At 38.4% G+C, this 15,345-nt stretch overlaps 1 protein-coding gene across 3 annotated transcripts in view; it reads left to right on the top strand.

The window, feature by feature from the left end:
- The window catches only part of celf5a (cugbp, Elav-like family member 5a), a 199,494-nt gene extending 184,385 nt beyond the window's left edge, over positions 1–15,109 (top strand). For 2 of the 3 annotated variants that reach the window (XM_086161123.1, XM_086161125.1), the window contains exons 8-12: positions 4,505–4,720; positions 6,427–6,519; positions 7,533–7,676; positions 9,080–9,243; positions 9,678–15,109. In XM_086161123.1, coding sequence (XP_086017249.1) covers positions 4,505–4,720; positions 6,427–6,519; positions 7,533–7,676; positions 9,080–9,207 — 581 coding nt within the window. In that variant the 3' untranslated portion in view covers positions 9,208–9,243; positions 9,678–15,109. The remainder of the gene's footprint in view (positions 1–4,504; positions 4,721–6,426; positions 6,520–7,532; positions 7,677–9,079; positions 9,244–9,677) is intronic. The other variant, XM_086161124.1, reaches the window with a different exon arrangement.
- The last annotated feature ends 236 nt before the right edge of the window (positions 15,110–15,345 follow it).

Here is a 15,345-nt window from a genome sequence, read left to right as displayed (position 1 = left end):
CCAGGACCCGAAAGCCAAGCACATTGTTATAATCGGTGCGGTATATGTACATTCGACTCTAGAGTGGAGCAGACTGCACTGAAGTACTGAGCTATGAAAAGTTGGAGCAATTCTTGTGATTGTTAAGATGACATGACATATTATCTTGTTTGCAAGGAGATATTTATCATATTTAACCTCAATATGTGATCCGGAGGGATCGCCTTTTGTCTGCTCAACATATTGATCAAGGAGGCTCTTACGTCTCTCAACAGCATTTTGGAGAATACTGAAGGCAGACGAGATTCTGTAGTTGGTATGTAAAAGGCGAGCAGACATGTTAATTCACATAGAATAGTGGGTCAGGTTTACTTGTGGTTGTGTATCTTATTCATGACTTTAGCAAGAGTATTGCAGGAGGTGTATTTGGCTTAATCCACCATTTTTTAGCCTAAATGTGAAGTTGATGTGTTTTAAATGGAGAACTTGCCAGCTCAGTAATACACTCTGAGACAACAGATCTGCTTTAGACATACCCTCAGCTAAAGATCAGAGCAACTATATTGCCATCTCACCCTAATAGAGATTATGATTTGTGATTTATGTTGATGCTAATGTAGTTGGACCATTTGAAAGCTCGCATTGGTTCTTCACCTAAACTGAAAACATTCCTCTTCAGATATGAATCTGTTCCTCGTGCAAGACTTATTGTTCTCACTAAATTACACTTCAGGTGATGTTATAGAGTGGTTCAGAAATTTGCTAACATCAGCAAGATGATGAGCCTGGCCAAAGCATTTCTGACCAAACCTCATCATATATATCTTTTAGTTACAGCAGTTCCTCTAATATTGGATTTGCAAAGTGAGAAAAAAGGAAAAATTCACAACAATAAGCCCGAAAAGATCAGATTTTCCCCCAAGGCCTGATATTGAAACAGCACATAACACAGAACAGACTTGTGCTAAAACAAATTTATCCAGGGCAAGACATACAGTATATGATACATTAGTTTTTAAATAGTCTTGGCTTATATGGGCCTAACCTTGTCAATCTTACCAAATAATTGTGAGCTCACTTGTATGCACGAAAGACAACATTTGGATTAGATTTGGTTATTTATAATCTTGGAGTTGCCCACACCACACAAAGGAGAGAGTGCATACTGCAACTGATCAGACTGTTACTGCCCACGGAGTCTCCTACTTTACTTGCAAGAAGGCAAATTAGATTCCAAAGATATTTAAGAAAATAAAAACCCTTCTGATTGCCCTGAAAAGGTTGAGGTTAAGTCAGGTTTGGCTTCTCTCACAAATACTATCTAAATAGCTGTATTCAACCCAAAAGCAAGGTGCTATTGCCATAGTCAAATTTATAATTGTCTTCTTGAGGACAACACAGACATCATAATTTAAATCAGCTGGATTAAAGTATCCGTATTGAGTGCTTATTACTTGCTCCAGCAAAAGTCTGCTCTTATGGGTTTAATGACTACAATATCCATTATGGGTATGGGATTCCTGCTTCACTTGAATGTATAATTAGCATAATAAAAACTTCTGTCACATTTGAAGACTTATTTTGTGAGCCATTCACCACAAGATGCAAGTCTGTGAGAATATGTAATTTTGCACATAGAACATTAGTTTTGAATATATGACACACACACACACACACACACACACACACACACTGTTTTACAATGCAGACTTTTTCAAGCGTTAGTAAAAATGGGAAAGTGATAGATAAGAGCAAGCAACATAGAATATGTAATCAGCTATCCTACAGCTTCGTCTTCAGCCATTCCAGAGAGGAGTAGCATGTCATTATTACAGGCCAATATGCTGCATACACTGACAGCCACATGTATATTGGCACTCTTGTGGGCATTGTAAACAGCCTATGAATAAAATTCCCCACAATGCAAATATTATATGACCATGGAGGTATAAAATGAAAATGTCTTGTTATTTCCTAGTTCAGGATAGAAGGAAATACTTCCCCATTGCAGCTGAGAGGAAAATGTTCTGCGTATTCTTGCTGAGATTGCACTAATGTGACAGAAATGGCAAAGATGATGACTTCATAAAAGCCTTTCTCATGTAATCATTGTTTTATTGGGTGAGGTGTTGTTTACAAAAGGTTTTGTTGGTTATTAAACAATTTTTCACAACATTACATATAACCCTCCATCTGTTGTATTTCCTGCCATTTAGTTATCAGATTGAATGAAGCTACCAAGCGATAGCCACTTCATATTTTGTTCTATGTTCAAATGTTTGCAAAGATATCTCACTATTTTTACATCACCTACAGCTCTTTCCTGCTGTGATAGGTCCATCTTAATAACATGACTCGTCTCAGTGGCCCCCATCAATTATATTTGTCACAAATTTTTTCTTTGGCTCCTAAAATGGGTAGTATGAAATTCACCTTAACAACTCTGTACTTTTGTAACTGAATGCCTTGAAAGGCATAAGACTTAAGTGACATGAAAAAAATTCCTCTGGCTCCCTTCCACAGTCCCAAATCATGCAGAAGGTTAATTGGGAAAAAAAATGCCCCGCATGTGTGAATGACGGGATGAGAGGTTGTGACCCTGGGATTGATTGTCGACCAGTCCAGGCAGCAGGCGGCCTCTTGCCTGATGGCAGCTAGGATAGGCTCCTGCATCCCCTGTGACCTTTAGTGTTGTATAAGTGGTAGATAATGGATAGATTGATAAATAAAAGGAAGGTGGAAAAGACCCTTTTTTTGATCCCTTGCTGAGCTACATATTTGGAAAAGCTGTCAAGATGTGCTCCTTTGTTTCCATTATTGATCACTTTGAAAAGGAATTTATTTCATATCATGAAGGCGTGCCTGAAAGAAAAAACAGAGGTTTACAAATTCTTGTGTGCATAGGGATATAAAAACAAAAACAACCTCACTTCTGTTCATTCAGTGATTATCATATCGTGAGCATACTAAACCACAAAGCTTGAATGTTATATCTAAGACTTTATGGGAAATATTGCTTCATTACAACATAAGACAGGTCCTCACAGTCATGGACTCCCAAACCTTTGTAATAGTAGGTTAAAGACATATGATACTACTAGCTACTACTTCAGCTACTCCTAGACATACATGGATGCTAGCTCCCACAACACAGTTAAGCCTAGGAAAATGAATTTGTCTGATGATGGAGAGGGTGCATTATGTGCCAGTGCAGTAGAGCGCGTGTGGCCAGAGCAGACTAGCTGTCTCTAGCCCCTCAGAATAGGAGCGGCAGTCTCTTGGGTCCTGGTAGGAGAATGGGTTGAAGCTGCAGTCCAATTCATCACAGACCCACAGGAAACAAGCAATCGTTGGGAGGCTAAAAAATAAAAAAATAAATAAAAAAAAGTAGTGAACCAGTGCAAAAGACACAAAAGCTCTCACTGGACCAAGATAATTCCCTTGGTTGCTCCAGCTGCCTGCCTGACTGTTAGGCTCGTCATGGCTTAAATGCCGGAGAGCCGAGGAGAGGAGATTTGGAAAAAAGAAAGGCTATTCCTTATGGATATGTAGATGATGTGACTCTGTCGTTGAAGGGTTAGGCATGTGATGTACAGCATATTTACAAGTGCATTAGCATAAATATCAGTGTGCAATGGATGAGATTGTTTACCCTAACTGGTGACAGGTTCTTTACTAAAGCAGCACACTAGAGGAGCACAACACAAATGACATGCGGTGGGGTTTCTGTGGCAACCTTTTGGCTTTCAGTCCAATCAAAGAAAAGGATTTCAGATTGAGAGGCGGTCCTCCAGGGAGCAGTACTTCAACAAGCTAGGATGCTTTGCCACGAAGCAGCCCTTTAAGAGAGGCCATCACGCAGCAAGATTCAGCTCAATATGGGTACTTTGACGTTCCCATCATAATTGGAAACACTTTTCAAAGGAGGGCCCTTTTTAAATGCATTGAATGAGAGAGGACAGGGAGCATCCAATTTCGATTCCACTCATGACCCACCCTGCCTCTGCCTTTCAGGCATACACCATATATGTTATGACCCACCCATTTGTCAAACTGCCACCTACTATTTTTTTTTATGATGAATAAAGGCAAGAGGCATCTTTATGTTTTGCTACCTGCTTGTTCAAGAAAATCTTCTCCTGTAATCACTTCTGTCTAGTCCATATCTTTTCTTTTTTCCTTTTTTTTTTTTTTGCCTTGGAGGTTGCATAGTGGTTTCATCATTCTGAGCAGTAGGAGCCAGCACAAACACTACAGACAGGCTCATTTTTCACTGGCTGACTTCTAAGCTATCCTGCAGGATGTCTCACGACAAATGGTGGATATGTGACAGACACACATTGCACCCATTAGGTGCATCCTTGCATTAGTGTGTGTGTGTTTGTGTGTGTGCGTGCACTTGTCTGAGTTTGTCTGCAAACATACCTATGTATTGTACGCGTATATATATATGCATTGTATATTTCAATTGCTCTAATCATTAAAATTTCATCGATCCAGTAACAGGGAACCTTTTTTTTCCCAGCAGGTCTTAGTTCTCCACCAGCCAATATCACCACCTCCGCCGTGCCCAGCATTGTCACGCCCATCGTTAATGGATTCACTGGAATCCCTCATCAGCCCAATGGACACCCTGCTGTGGAGACTGTGTACACTAACGGTCTGCCGCCCTACTCTACCCAAAGTCCAACCGCTGCTGACACCCTACAGCAAGCTTTCACAGGGGTACAGCAATACACAGGTGAGCATTGTTACTCTCAATTTGCATGTATGCCATGGGTTTACAAAAGCATTTCATGTAGTTAGATAAAGTAATTCAATTGTAACATCCAGCACTCACAAGCACTGAAGTTGCATTATTAAGATGAAAAATAGATTCATTACCAAAGTTTGAACTCAAAAGTTGAGATTTTTGATAGGTGTTTAAACAGTTGATCACTAACTCTTAACTCCACTTAAAATCTTGTAAAAAAAAGTGGTCATAAATACCAAAATAATTAAGAGATTTGATACCATCAGGGGTTTATGGCACTTACTGTATGGTTTTATACCACACTAATAAACACAGAATATTTTAGTTTAAATTCTATAATCCTTGCAGGATGTACAGGGAAACTATGAAATGTATTACCATGCTGCCACTTAATGAAAATTTCAAACACTGATGACATTAGTCTTCATCACAGTAGATCCCAGAACTGCGGCTTCCCACAGTTCCCCATGGACTGGAGAATTGATGAGTCAAACATGCTTTTAAAGTCTTTTCTCTTCTAACTCTGACTTCTAACTGGCTCGACAAAGCTATCATGGGCACATATATCTAGCCCCTGATTCCACTTTACTTCATTTTTTTTTAATTAACAAAGTCTTCTTTCACAAATTGGAATACAATACACATCGCGTCATTTCAACATATGCTGTATATTTCTTCATTCAGCTGTGAAGTTAAATAAAATGTAATTCAGAGTTGTCCCCAATCCTACTAGAGTATCGTTTAGCTTAACCTCAGTCATCTCAAGTAAGCAATTTAATAGTGAAAGGCACTTGGTGTGAATCATTTTATACAATTCTATCATCTATTATTTTGTTTTTGTTTTTGTTTTATTTTATTTTTTTTAAATAATATGATGCCGCAATTTGATATTTGCCCTTGCACTATTTTCCATTTGCTGTTTTTTGGCAAAAAATAGTAAATATTCAATTATGGTATAGTTATTCAGTTTTTGTGCTATGGGCCACAAACAGGCCGAGAGCAGAAGTGCCTATCAGTTTCACATGGAGATTTTAAAAATAACAGCATGGATGCTGATATTCTGTCTTGTAGCTACTTTCCCCACACCTCAGAAAAATGTGTTATGTAAACATTTGGATTCTCAGCCAGTGAGGCTCCGCGGTCACTCTGCAGCTGATGGAGGGTCACCTTGTTTGACACCAGCGTCTCATTGGTACCGTCTGATTTACTGATTGACAAACAGACATTGGCAAAGTAACACAGGCTTTGCAGTGAGTACTGATTTTTCGTCAAGTAACACATTGACTCAACTGCCATTTAGTTAATTTAATGCCATTTATCTTTCTATCTAGACACTTTACATATTAATCAAGTTATTAAACTAAGCTGAATCACGCATATGGTGTTCTTCTCTACTTTCTATCTTTTCCTGTTTTTGCTCCTCTGTATGCCCATTTTATGTAACATGAGTGCAAGGGGGTATTCATTTATCTGAACTTTGGACACATGATTTCTTCTTCTGTTGCTAACAGCACTGAGAAGTGTCGGACTTCTATTCTTTAATCAAAAGAAATCCCTGTTACTTTATTGCATTTGTTGTCTTCCTATTTTTGTACTGGCATTATTAGATACTTTTGTCCGTCCGAATCTTTATTATACACATTTTATTCTACTCCCCATTTCTCCTGTTGTGTCTCCCTCCCCTTCTCTCATAGCAATCTACCCAGCCACCACGCTGACTCCCATTGGCCAGACAGTGCCCCAGCCGCCCCAGGTCATCCACCAGCAGCAGCAGCAGCAGAGAGAAGGTGAGGGTGAGAGAACATTATTACTTTTACACTTCACACAACACATCTTGTGCAGGCGATATATAAAGAAGAGAAGAGCAATATTGCTTGTACACATCTCATTCGGTGTAATGCATATAAACACAGGAATGAGTTAGGAATATTACTTCAGTATTGAACACTACGCATTCTTTGTAACTGATCATTAAGGTGAGATAAAGGACATTATTATTTAATATTTTCCAAGGCCTCATTAGAGATCATGCCAGTGTGAGACATTGCAAAATGTCAGTGCTTTATTATAAAAGTCCAACTCCTATTTTATACCAACTGCAAATTGCTCAGGTATCATTTAAGTTTTGCAATCAGGTCCTCTGTGTTGCACTTCATGTACATGACAAGATAGAAGAGCAAAGTTACCACTTTGATGAGGCTGAATTCTACAACTCATGAATATTAAACAGGGTCTTTTGGAGCGTATGAATTTCATTTACTGCTGTTTCTGGATTCATTGACATCAATTTGAAGAGCTCTGAAAGAATAGTTCAACATAAAAGGATGGACTTTGTGTCTAAAGATTAGCACTGTTGTATTACATTGTATTACATCTGTGAATACCACAAATGTTGACGTGTTGCAGGGGGTTAGAGCGGTCATCCCTGGAACTCATCCTGGTTCAATTCCCGGTTCCTCCTGACCTGCTGATTAGTGTTGTTGAGCAAGACACTGAAACCTTAACTGCTCCCCTGGTGCTGTTCCTTAGTTGCCTTCTACTCATGGTGCATCCATGATGGGTTAAATGCAGAGGTCAAATGTTTGCCTATGTTGTGCTCTATGTATAACTGTATGTGACCATTAAGGCATTTCTTCTCTTTTTCTCACTGGTAATGTAACAGAAGTCTTGGAAGTTAAACTAAACTGGTTTAGTCCACCCAAATCACTGCATACAAAGAATGAACATTTCAGACCTGTCTGTCTTTATCCTTCTCCTCCTCAGACATCATTCCTCTGTCTTTTCCTTTCCATGTATTCAGGGCCGGAGGGCTGTAACCTGTTCATCTACCACCTGCCACAGGAGTTTGGTGACAATGAACTCATGCAGATGTTTCTGCCCTTCGGCACTGTCATCTCCTCTAAAGTCTTCATGGACCGGGCAACTAATCAGAGCAAGTGCTTTGGTGAGTCACTCACTGACACTATCACAGCTCTTCAGTCAAAGTCATACACATTTCTGTCATTGCAAGTATCTTGAACATTTAAGGCTTATTTTGTAGATATGTTCTCATGATTTCTGGTTAATGTTTGTGATGAAGTGTGTGTGTGTGTGTGTGTGTGTGTGTGTGTGTGTGTGTGTGTGTGTGTGTTGTATGAATTCACATTAAATACAAAAAGACACTGGTTTTGTGCTGTATCAGCATCAGCGTCACCGTTCTGGAACCCCAATATCTGTCAATGTGCTCAGTGCTCACTGCTGAAACTGGTCCACACCTTCATGCCTGCTGTCCCATTTGGCTCTGTCAGCCTACTCATACCAAAAAGCCCCGGGGTTTAGAAAACTTTAAGGGAGCATGCTGGCAGGGCAAATGTGAGAAGGCAGAGGACAATTATAGATCAGCATTTGTTTTCACTTCAGGGATCCACAGAACCCTGGCAGCATTGATCGCCAATCCTGTCCGCCTGGGGGGACTTAATAACATATAAATTCATGAAAGAAGACCTATTTGCAGTATTGACGTATACACTATACATTTACAACATAATGTTAGGCCTGGGGAAGGAGGGGGCACAATGGTATAATTAATCTAGAAAGACGAAAGAGGGGATAAACCAAGATTGATGGTTGCTCTGTGAATGCAAAAGACAGGGAAACAAAGAGTAAGAGAGAAACCACTCTCATATTGTGTGATAGAATTGAGCTGAGGGAATTGAGCGCTAAACCAGCGTCTCCTCTCCATCTTGTCTCTGCTGCACAGTCCCAATGTATTTACCTGAAGTTGGGTCAGAAGGTCACCTCTTTTCTTGCCTCTGTACTATCTTCATACATCCATTCAGCCCTTGACACCGTCCAGGGTCACGGGTGGATCGAGAGTCAAGCAGGCTAGATACGCATCTTTTCCAGGTGACTGTGGACGTGGAGCAGCTCCTGCTTTTTTTCATGGGTCATTGACTGTCCCTAAAGACAGTAGAGACACGGGAGAGTGCGGCAAACAGGGACACATTCCATTGCAGTTTGTGGTCACTGAATCGTCAAGGCTTTATTTTAACACATGATGGAAGCGAGATGTTCGGCATAGATTTGAGGAGGTATCTCAGCAGTATGCAAGGGGCGGGATGGAATACGGAGGTTCATTCTGACTGTATTCAAATGATAAACTGTCCTTTTGGGATATAGTCAGATTAGATATGTTTTTGATAAAACCCATTTATAGACAGGATAATGATACTAGTCATCACACACCATTATGAACAGTCTAAGAAAAAAAATGGCTCATTTGTCAGCAGCAGCAGCCAGCTCTTGTTTACTCAGGACTACTTGTTTACTCATTCCTCTGAGAGCTAATGAACTTCATCTTTTTGACAGGCTTTGTGAGTTTTGACAACCCTGCCAGTGCACAGGCAGCTATTCAGGCTATGAATGGCTTTCAGATTGGAATGAAGAGGTTGAAAGTCCAACTAAAAAGACCGAAGGATGCCAGCCGCCCCTACTGACACAGCCTACCTTTAGTATTAATTGCAGCTGCACAGGTAAGCATTAAAAAAAGTTAAGCATTGATGATGGTCCATGGTTTCAGAAACCAGTTTTTCAATTTTGATATTCATCTAAATTTCTGGCAAAACAAGGATAAATGTAGTGCCATTTATATCAAATGGTTTGGTAGATAGATAACGTACCTACTACAGTAGGTAGATTACCAAGCAACTGTGGTCAGTATTGTAGAAATATAGATGAACTCCACATTCAAAAGATCACTTTGAGATTTTGTTAGGTTTTAGTAAGCTCTAAAAACTATTATTGATTACTTAACATCATCACAGCTGGCATTTCAGCTATGGAAAAAATCTTAACTGGCAAAGATCAATAGACTTTTGAATAATCAAAACTGTAAGGAATATATCTTTTTAATTACATTTTTGTATGAGAGGGGATCTGAAATGGCCCTTTTTCTTCTGTTCCCCAGGTTTTAGAGGACACGTGAAGAAATCTCGGAGGAGTTAAACTTTTTTTCTTTGAAAGCAAATTATGTTTTAAAAAAATCAACACATAAGGAGTTTTTGAAGACATATCAGCATTTACATATGAAGATATAGGTAACGGCAGAAGACGACATTGAGAGGAAGCACTTCATCGGGGGACTTAACATTAACAGATGGCACAGTGCAGGAGAGTTGCAAAGAAAAAAAAACTGAAAAGAGACAAGACTGAACAACAGAACTTTTCTTGTTGAGACTTGAATTGTTAATTAAGCAACAAACTAACAAACAAAAAAGCAGCAACAACAAATAGATTTCTATATACATATTATATACACCTATATATAATGAAAGAGGCGCTTGTGGCTTTTACTGTACTGGACAAATGAGGGTTAAAACTTGAAGATCAAGAAAAACAGGGGGGAAAAAAGAAACTATTGTATTCATCCACCAACAGACTTTCTTTCTCTGTCCCTCTTTCTCTTCTTCTCTCACCATCTCTCAGCAAGCGCAGAACTATGACTCTTGGCGGTCACTGAGGTTTTCATTAGCAACAGTAGAACTGCAAATCTTTCACCCCTAAGGGACCAAAGGACCAAACATTTTTATTGTTCTGAACATATAGTATTAATAATACTAATACGACAAAGTACTACTAATAATATTGCAAGTTGAACTTAAGAAGAAATACTAGCTTCAGGTTGAAAAAAAGAGGAGGGGGTTTCAGTTTCTTTTACTTTTACATTTATAGCTACTGGTTTTGAGAATATTGAAACAAAACAGGAACACTGTATTAAAAAAAATAAAATAAAGCTGTACAATTTTAGTGACGTAGAATATGTGGGTTAGATGTTGATCTGGGCAATTTCAGATTTGTTCTTTTGTCCCTCCATCTGCATCACAGCATTTTATCTCGGATGTGTGATCCTCTGTTATTGTGTCGGAAGAAGAAAATAGTTCTATAGTGCCAAAAGTGACACAATGACATCCGCTCTATCGCGTTGCGAAAAGGTATTTCACCAGTGCTGTTATTTTGCATCAGCTATTACAAAATATTTTCAATTCCATAACTGTCACTGCAAACACGAGTAAAAGTCATCATCATCAAAGCTGAGGAATCACAAATAATCTGACCATAAAGCACCGAGGTAATTGTGCCACCCGGCTGAGCTGGATGTGGAGCAGTAAAATAGCCCCATGTCTGTAACTGCTAAATAAAATATACAAATGAGGCCGACAGCAGTGGTAAAAATTTCCATGGTTGTGTCACAATAGCCCCCGTCGGGTCAAGGGCTCCCCTGCTAGCAAGCATCTCCAGCTGCTCTCAGCAGGAGAGAGCTCAGCCTCCTCTGCTCCGGCTCCTCACTTCCTCAGTGCCAGCAAATCTAGCTCTTAATAGTTCAGAGGGGCTGAGAGCTCACCCGTAACATAATTAGGATAACGGTAATATTGATCAGACGGGGAGCAGCACCACAGGACAAGAGATTTATAATCAATTACACATTGGCATTTTGAATGAATTGACTGAGTGACAAAGTTCATTTTTCTCTTGGTGGCTTGATGGGATCTTTTATCATTCCTGCCCTCTTACAGAGAGTCAAAGGGGATCTTAAATGTGAATTGGGAACCTTGGACATTTTTTAAATATATGTAGGACCGGGTTATTTATTCATTTATTGAATATTCTCTAGCTGTGCTATCGCACCATGATAATTTTGTATTAATATAAAGGGATCCTCAGCTTTACTGCCTTTATTATATTTATCCAGATCATGTTCCAACAAAAGACATACACAATCAATAAATCAGCAAACCAGCTCCTTAACATTTGTAGGAAATGAGAAAGATATTACATTGAATATATTGACGTTAAATTACTCTTCATTTTCCCCCAATGGAGAACCTTCATAAGTTTATTTGTGCCCTTTCACTGCGAACGATTTTCCATGATTACAGCAACTTGAGGCATATATCAACAGAGACCAAAATATCTTATTGATGCTTTATTCACTTGTTTTTTGACCCACCCTATTTTTATGTTACTGTCGTAACATAACGACAGAAAAGAAATGATTCAGGGGATTACATATTTTGGAGGACTGTTCCAAAGGATAGTAAATTAGAACTGAGTCGAGGGCCCTGCAGTGACAGCTGTCCAAGTCACATGGTTTAAGGGGGTCTCAAAATGTTTAGCTGAACCCTTACATGGATGTGGCAGAATCCGTATCCATTGTTAGAGTCGATTGTGTGAGTTCTTCCGTGAAGAGCAGCTGTTTTCTCTCCTCAAAGCCTATAATAGAACTGTGAGTGCTTGTACACAGAGAGGAACTGCCTGGCATTACCAGCCTTAGGAAGTCAAATTAAGAACAAAATGATCCCTCAATTATACATCAGCAGGTCTGTAAATGTACCCACTACAGCTGCTACCACTGCTATCCAACATGATGGCAGCTAACACTAACACCAGCCGCACGCCGCTCATGAACAGTCTGGTCAGGCCCTTGCAGATACAACCAAACTGTACTAGCGTGATCCAGGCTGAGGCTTTTACAGATGTACAGAGACACACATCTGAGATTTGAAATGAAATTAATTTCCACTGTTGTTTGAATTGCTTTTTCCATCATTGTCAGTGTCTGACTTACATCCAATCAGCTGTCTTTTATTTTTTTTTTGTCCATTTCTTTTCTATGTTAAACAGCTTTCCTGCAACAACCTCAGTAGTCTGAGCATTGTTCTAAGCTATAGGCGCTTCAGTGCTTCAGCCAACAAATGACCATGCAGTCCTTGTGGCCCGACTAGAGCCACATCCTTTGATGCCTTCACTAAATATACTGCAGCCATTGTGACTCATTTTTTTTATTATAATTTATGTGGATATTATTTCACTTGATCCCTTTCAGAGAGGAGACATATAAAATTACCATAGACAGTCAGCTTGTGAGCCCCAATCACTGTTCTATTAGCAGTAATATTTAAATGCTGTATAAAGAAATGCCTTTTTCTTATCATGAATTGCCAAATTACGCCAGCATATCCGCTGCATTTCCTCATTAGACTAATTTTGTGCCAGATATCTTGAGAACTGCAAAGTTTTAAGGTCATTTCTTATATTTTCAGGAAATATTTATTGGTAGAATGAGGTGTTTGTTGTATACTACATTTTAGAGGGTGGGCTAGTTCCGGGTGTTATGATATACTATAGGATTTTCCAGTCAAAAAGGTTAGATTTCATATATATTGGCCAGGAGACAGCTTTTTTTCAACCTGGTGAGTTACTGCTCCACTCCTCCCGCCTGTCAGGACCCAGCAGCTTTTAGGAAGCTGTGATGTATGCCCTTCTTTCCCCGGGCTCCACAGGCCCTTATAAACCTGCTCCAAAATCTTTTCTTGTGGGATTTCAACTGAAGAGTTCTGTGAATTATTAAAATCAAATTAAATTTGGCCTTCACAACAGCTTGGGTAATGCAAATTAAAGATGCCAGCTGTGGCTGAAATTTAATGAGTTTGAAAAGATAATTTCATTCTGCCAGAGGAAAAAAAAATGGATTGAACAAAATTCAAGCAGTGGAAATTCGTGGAGAGAACTCATGTAGGACTTGAAAATGTGGGACTTTAGACATATCAACTATTAAAGAGCCAGTAATGAAATGACTGAAAAAACGATACACCAATTGGGTTGTTTTTATTATTACAATTATTAATATTAACATTGTTATTATTATTTATCATCTGTATGATCAGAGCGGGTGGAAAAACAACATTTGAAAAAGAGATGAATGACAGCAATCATTAGTAATCTGAAAGCTTATCTTTTACATTTCCCCCTCTGCATCAATTTTTTTTCTTCATATATATATATATATATATATATATATATATATATCATCCTGCCATGGTGCCCTTTCAATCTCTGAGCATGTTCAAAGGGGACTGGGTTAAAGATTATGAATATGGTACTCATGTATTAATAATATGACTCTAACTATGGTTTGAATGCTAAGGATAGTAGCTTATTATAAATATGAAATCTGTATATTATGGAAAATCAGCACAGGACCTTTCTTTGGGTAAACATAAGTAAAGGGTTTGTAACTGGGGAGGGAAAGGGGAGGGTGATGGTTTTATAAAGATGTTAAATTTCTGGTTTCTCAGCACAAAGCCAACAAAAACATATAAAAATAGTCTGGAGTCAGTGAAGTCGACTTCAGTGACAAACAGGGCGCAAAAGAGGAATCTCAGTACTATTCATTAAACCTGGAGGAGAAAATGCTGTTTACAGGTTGTATTGTTATTTTCATTTCTTTCTTTCTTTTTTTAAAGGAGAGCGCCACCTGTTTTTGTGGCAGCGTCAGTAGAGCATGGTTTAACTGACAGGGAAAGCAGTATCTTTTTATATTTAAGGACAAAACTTAAAAAAAGTATGTGTTCTGTATTAGCCTGAGAAACCAAACATTTTTCCCCTGTTGAAATTTCTTAATACTTGCTGCTTAGAGTACTTCATAATACTGATTGACGGTTTAATAATTTTATAATTAATTATCAAGTGTTTAACTTGAGGTTTTATTTATTTATTTATTTATTTATTTATTTATTTATTTATTTGTGTTTTTTATGTATGTATTTATTTATCAATTTGCTTATTTATTTTGATTTATTTTTGTTTATATATTTATTTACTTTCTTCCTTACTTATTTGTTCATTTAGGTATTTATTTCATGTCTTATTTACCATTTTCTTTGTGGTTATAGTAAGATAAAAATATGTATCTATAAGAAATGCTTATTGGGGCTTTTCTCTCTTTCTCTCCTTTTTTTCCAATTTTACAATAAAAAATGAAACTGGACGTTTTGTGATATAATATTATGATATAAAAAATGGAGTGCTGAACCACAAAGCAAAAAAAGGGTTGTTGCACACATCATTGCTCCTCACTGCTTTGCAGCGTTTACAGGTACAATTGTGGGAAACCAGGAGCCTGTTTCTGACGGATCAAACTGTAATGATGTCATAGCTCTATAAATGCGAACCCCAGTTACTGCTACATGTCTGCAGCTTTAGAATTTTAACACTATTTGCCAATATTTGTTTTGGACTCACAGGACGTAAGACAGTCTCCCATTTCAACTGAAGTCTCCTCTGGAATTCAAGTTCCTTTAAAAGATGTTGGCAGCTTCTGTTGAGGAAATGGGTCAATTTTATGAACCCTTTTGGTAACTGATGCTAGAAGATTTAGATTATAACAGAGGCTGGTGGTTCTTTGCTACGCCAAATAAATATGGAAAGAGAATAGAAAATCAAAGGGCTGCTTATTTTCACCAGACACTTGTTAATCTGGGTGTTATGTGGACAGTAACCTTGCAAGAAAGAGGTGGAAATTTAAAACTGAAACAACCAGGTAAAATCTTAAAAGTAGTATTTAAAGGGTTTCTGTTGCAATGTGGTTGTCAGAAGATATTGCAAACAGTCATTAACTGTTTTTACTCAATTATCTCCAACCATGTCACAATATAATTGTATTCAGAATGTTTATTCATCAGCACTTAAACAAATGCAATATAAAGTCAGCTGCTTACAACTGTAGCATGTAATGAAACATCTATTAAGTGTGTGTGTGTGTGTGTGTGTGTGTGCGTGTGTGTGTGTGTGGGGGG

The sequence above is a fragment of the Fistularia commersonii genome, chromosome 16 (genome assembly GCF_037954325.1).
Source record: "Fistularia commersonii isolate RoL2024-O1a breed Wild chromosome 16, RoL_Fcom_v1.0, whole genome shotgun sequence".
NCBI lineage: Eukaryota > Metazoa > Chordata > Actinopteri > Syngnathiformes > Fistulariidae > Fistularia > Fistularia commersonii.
Note: the sequence above shows the minus strand (reverse complement) of the source record. Positions and strands in the feature narration are given on the sequence as shown.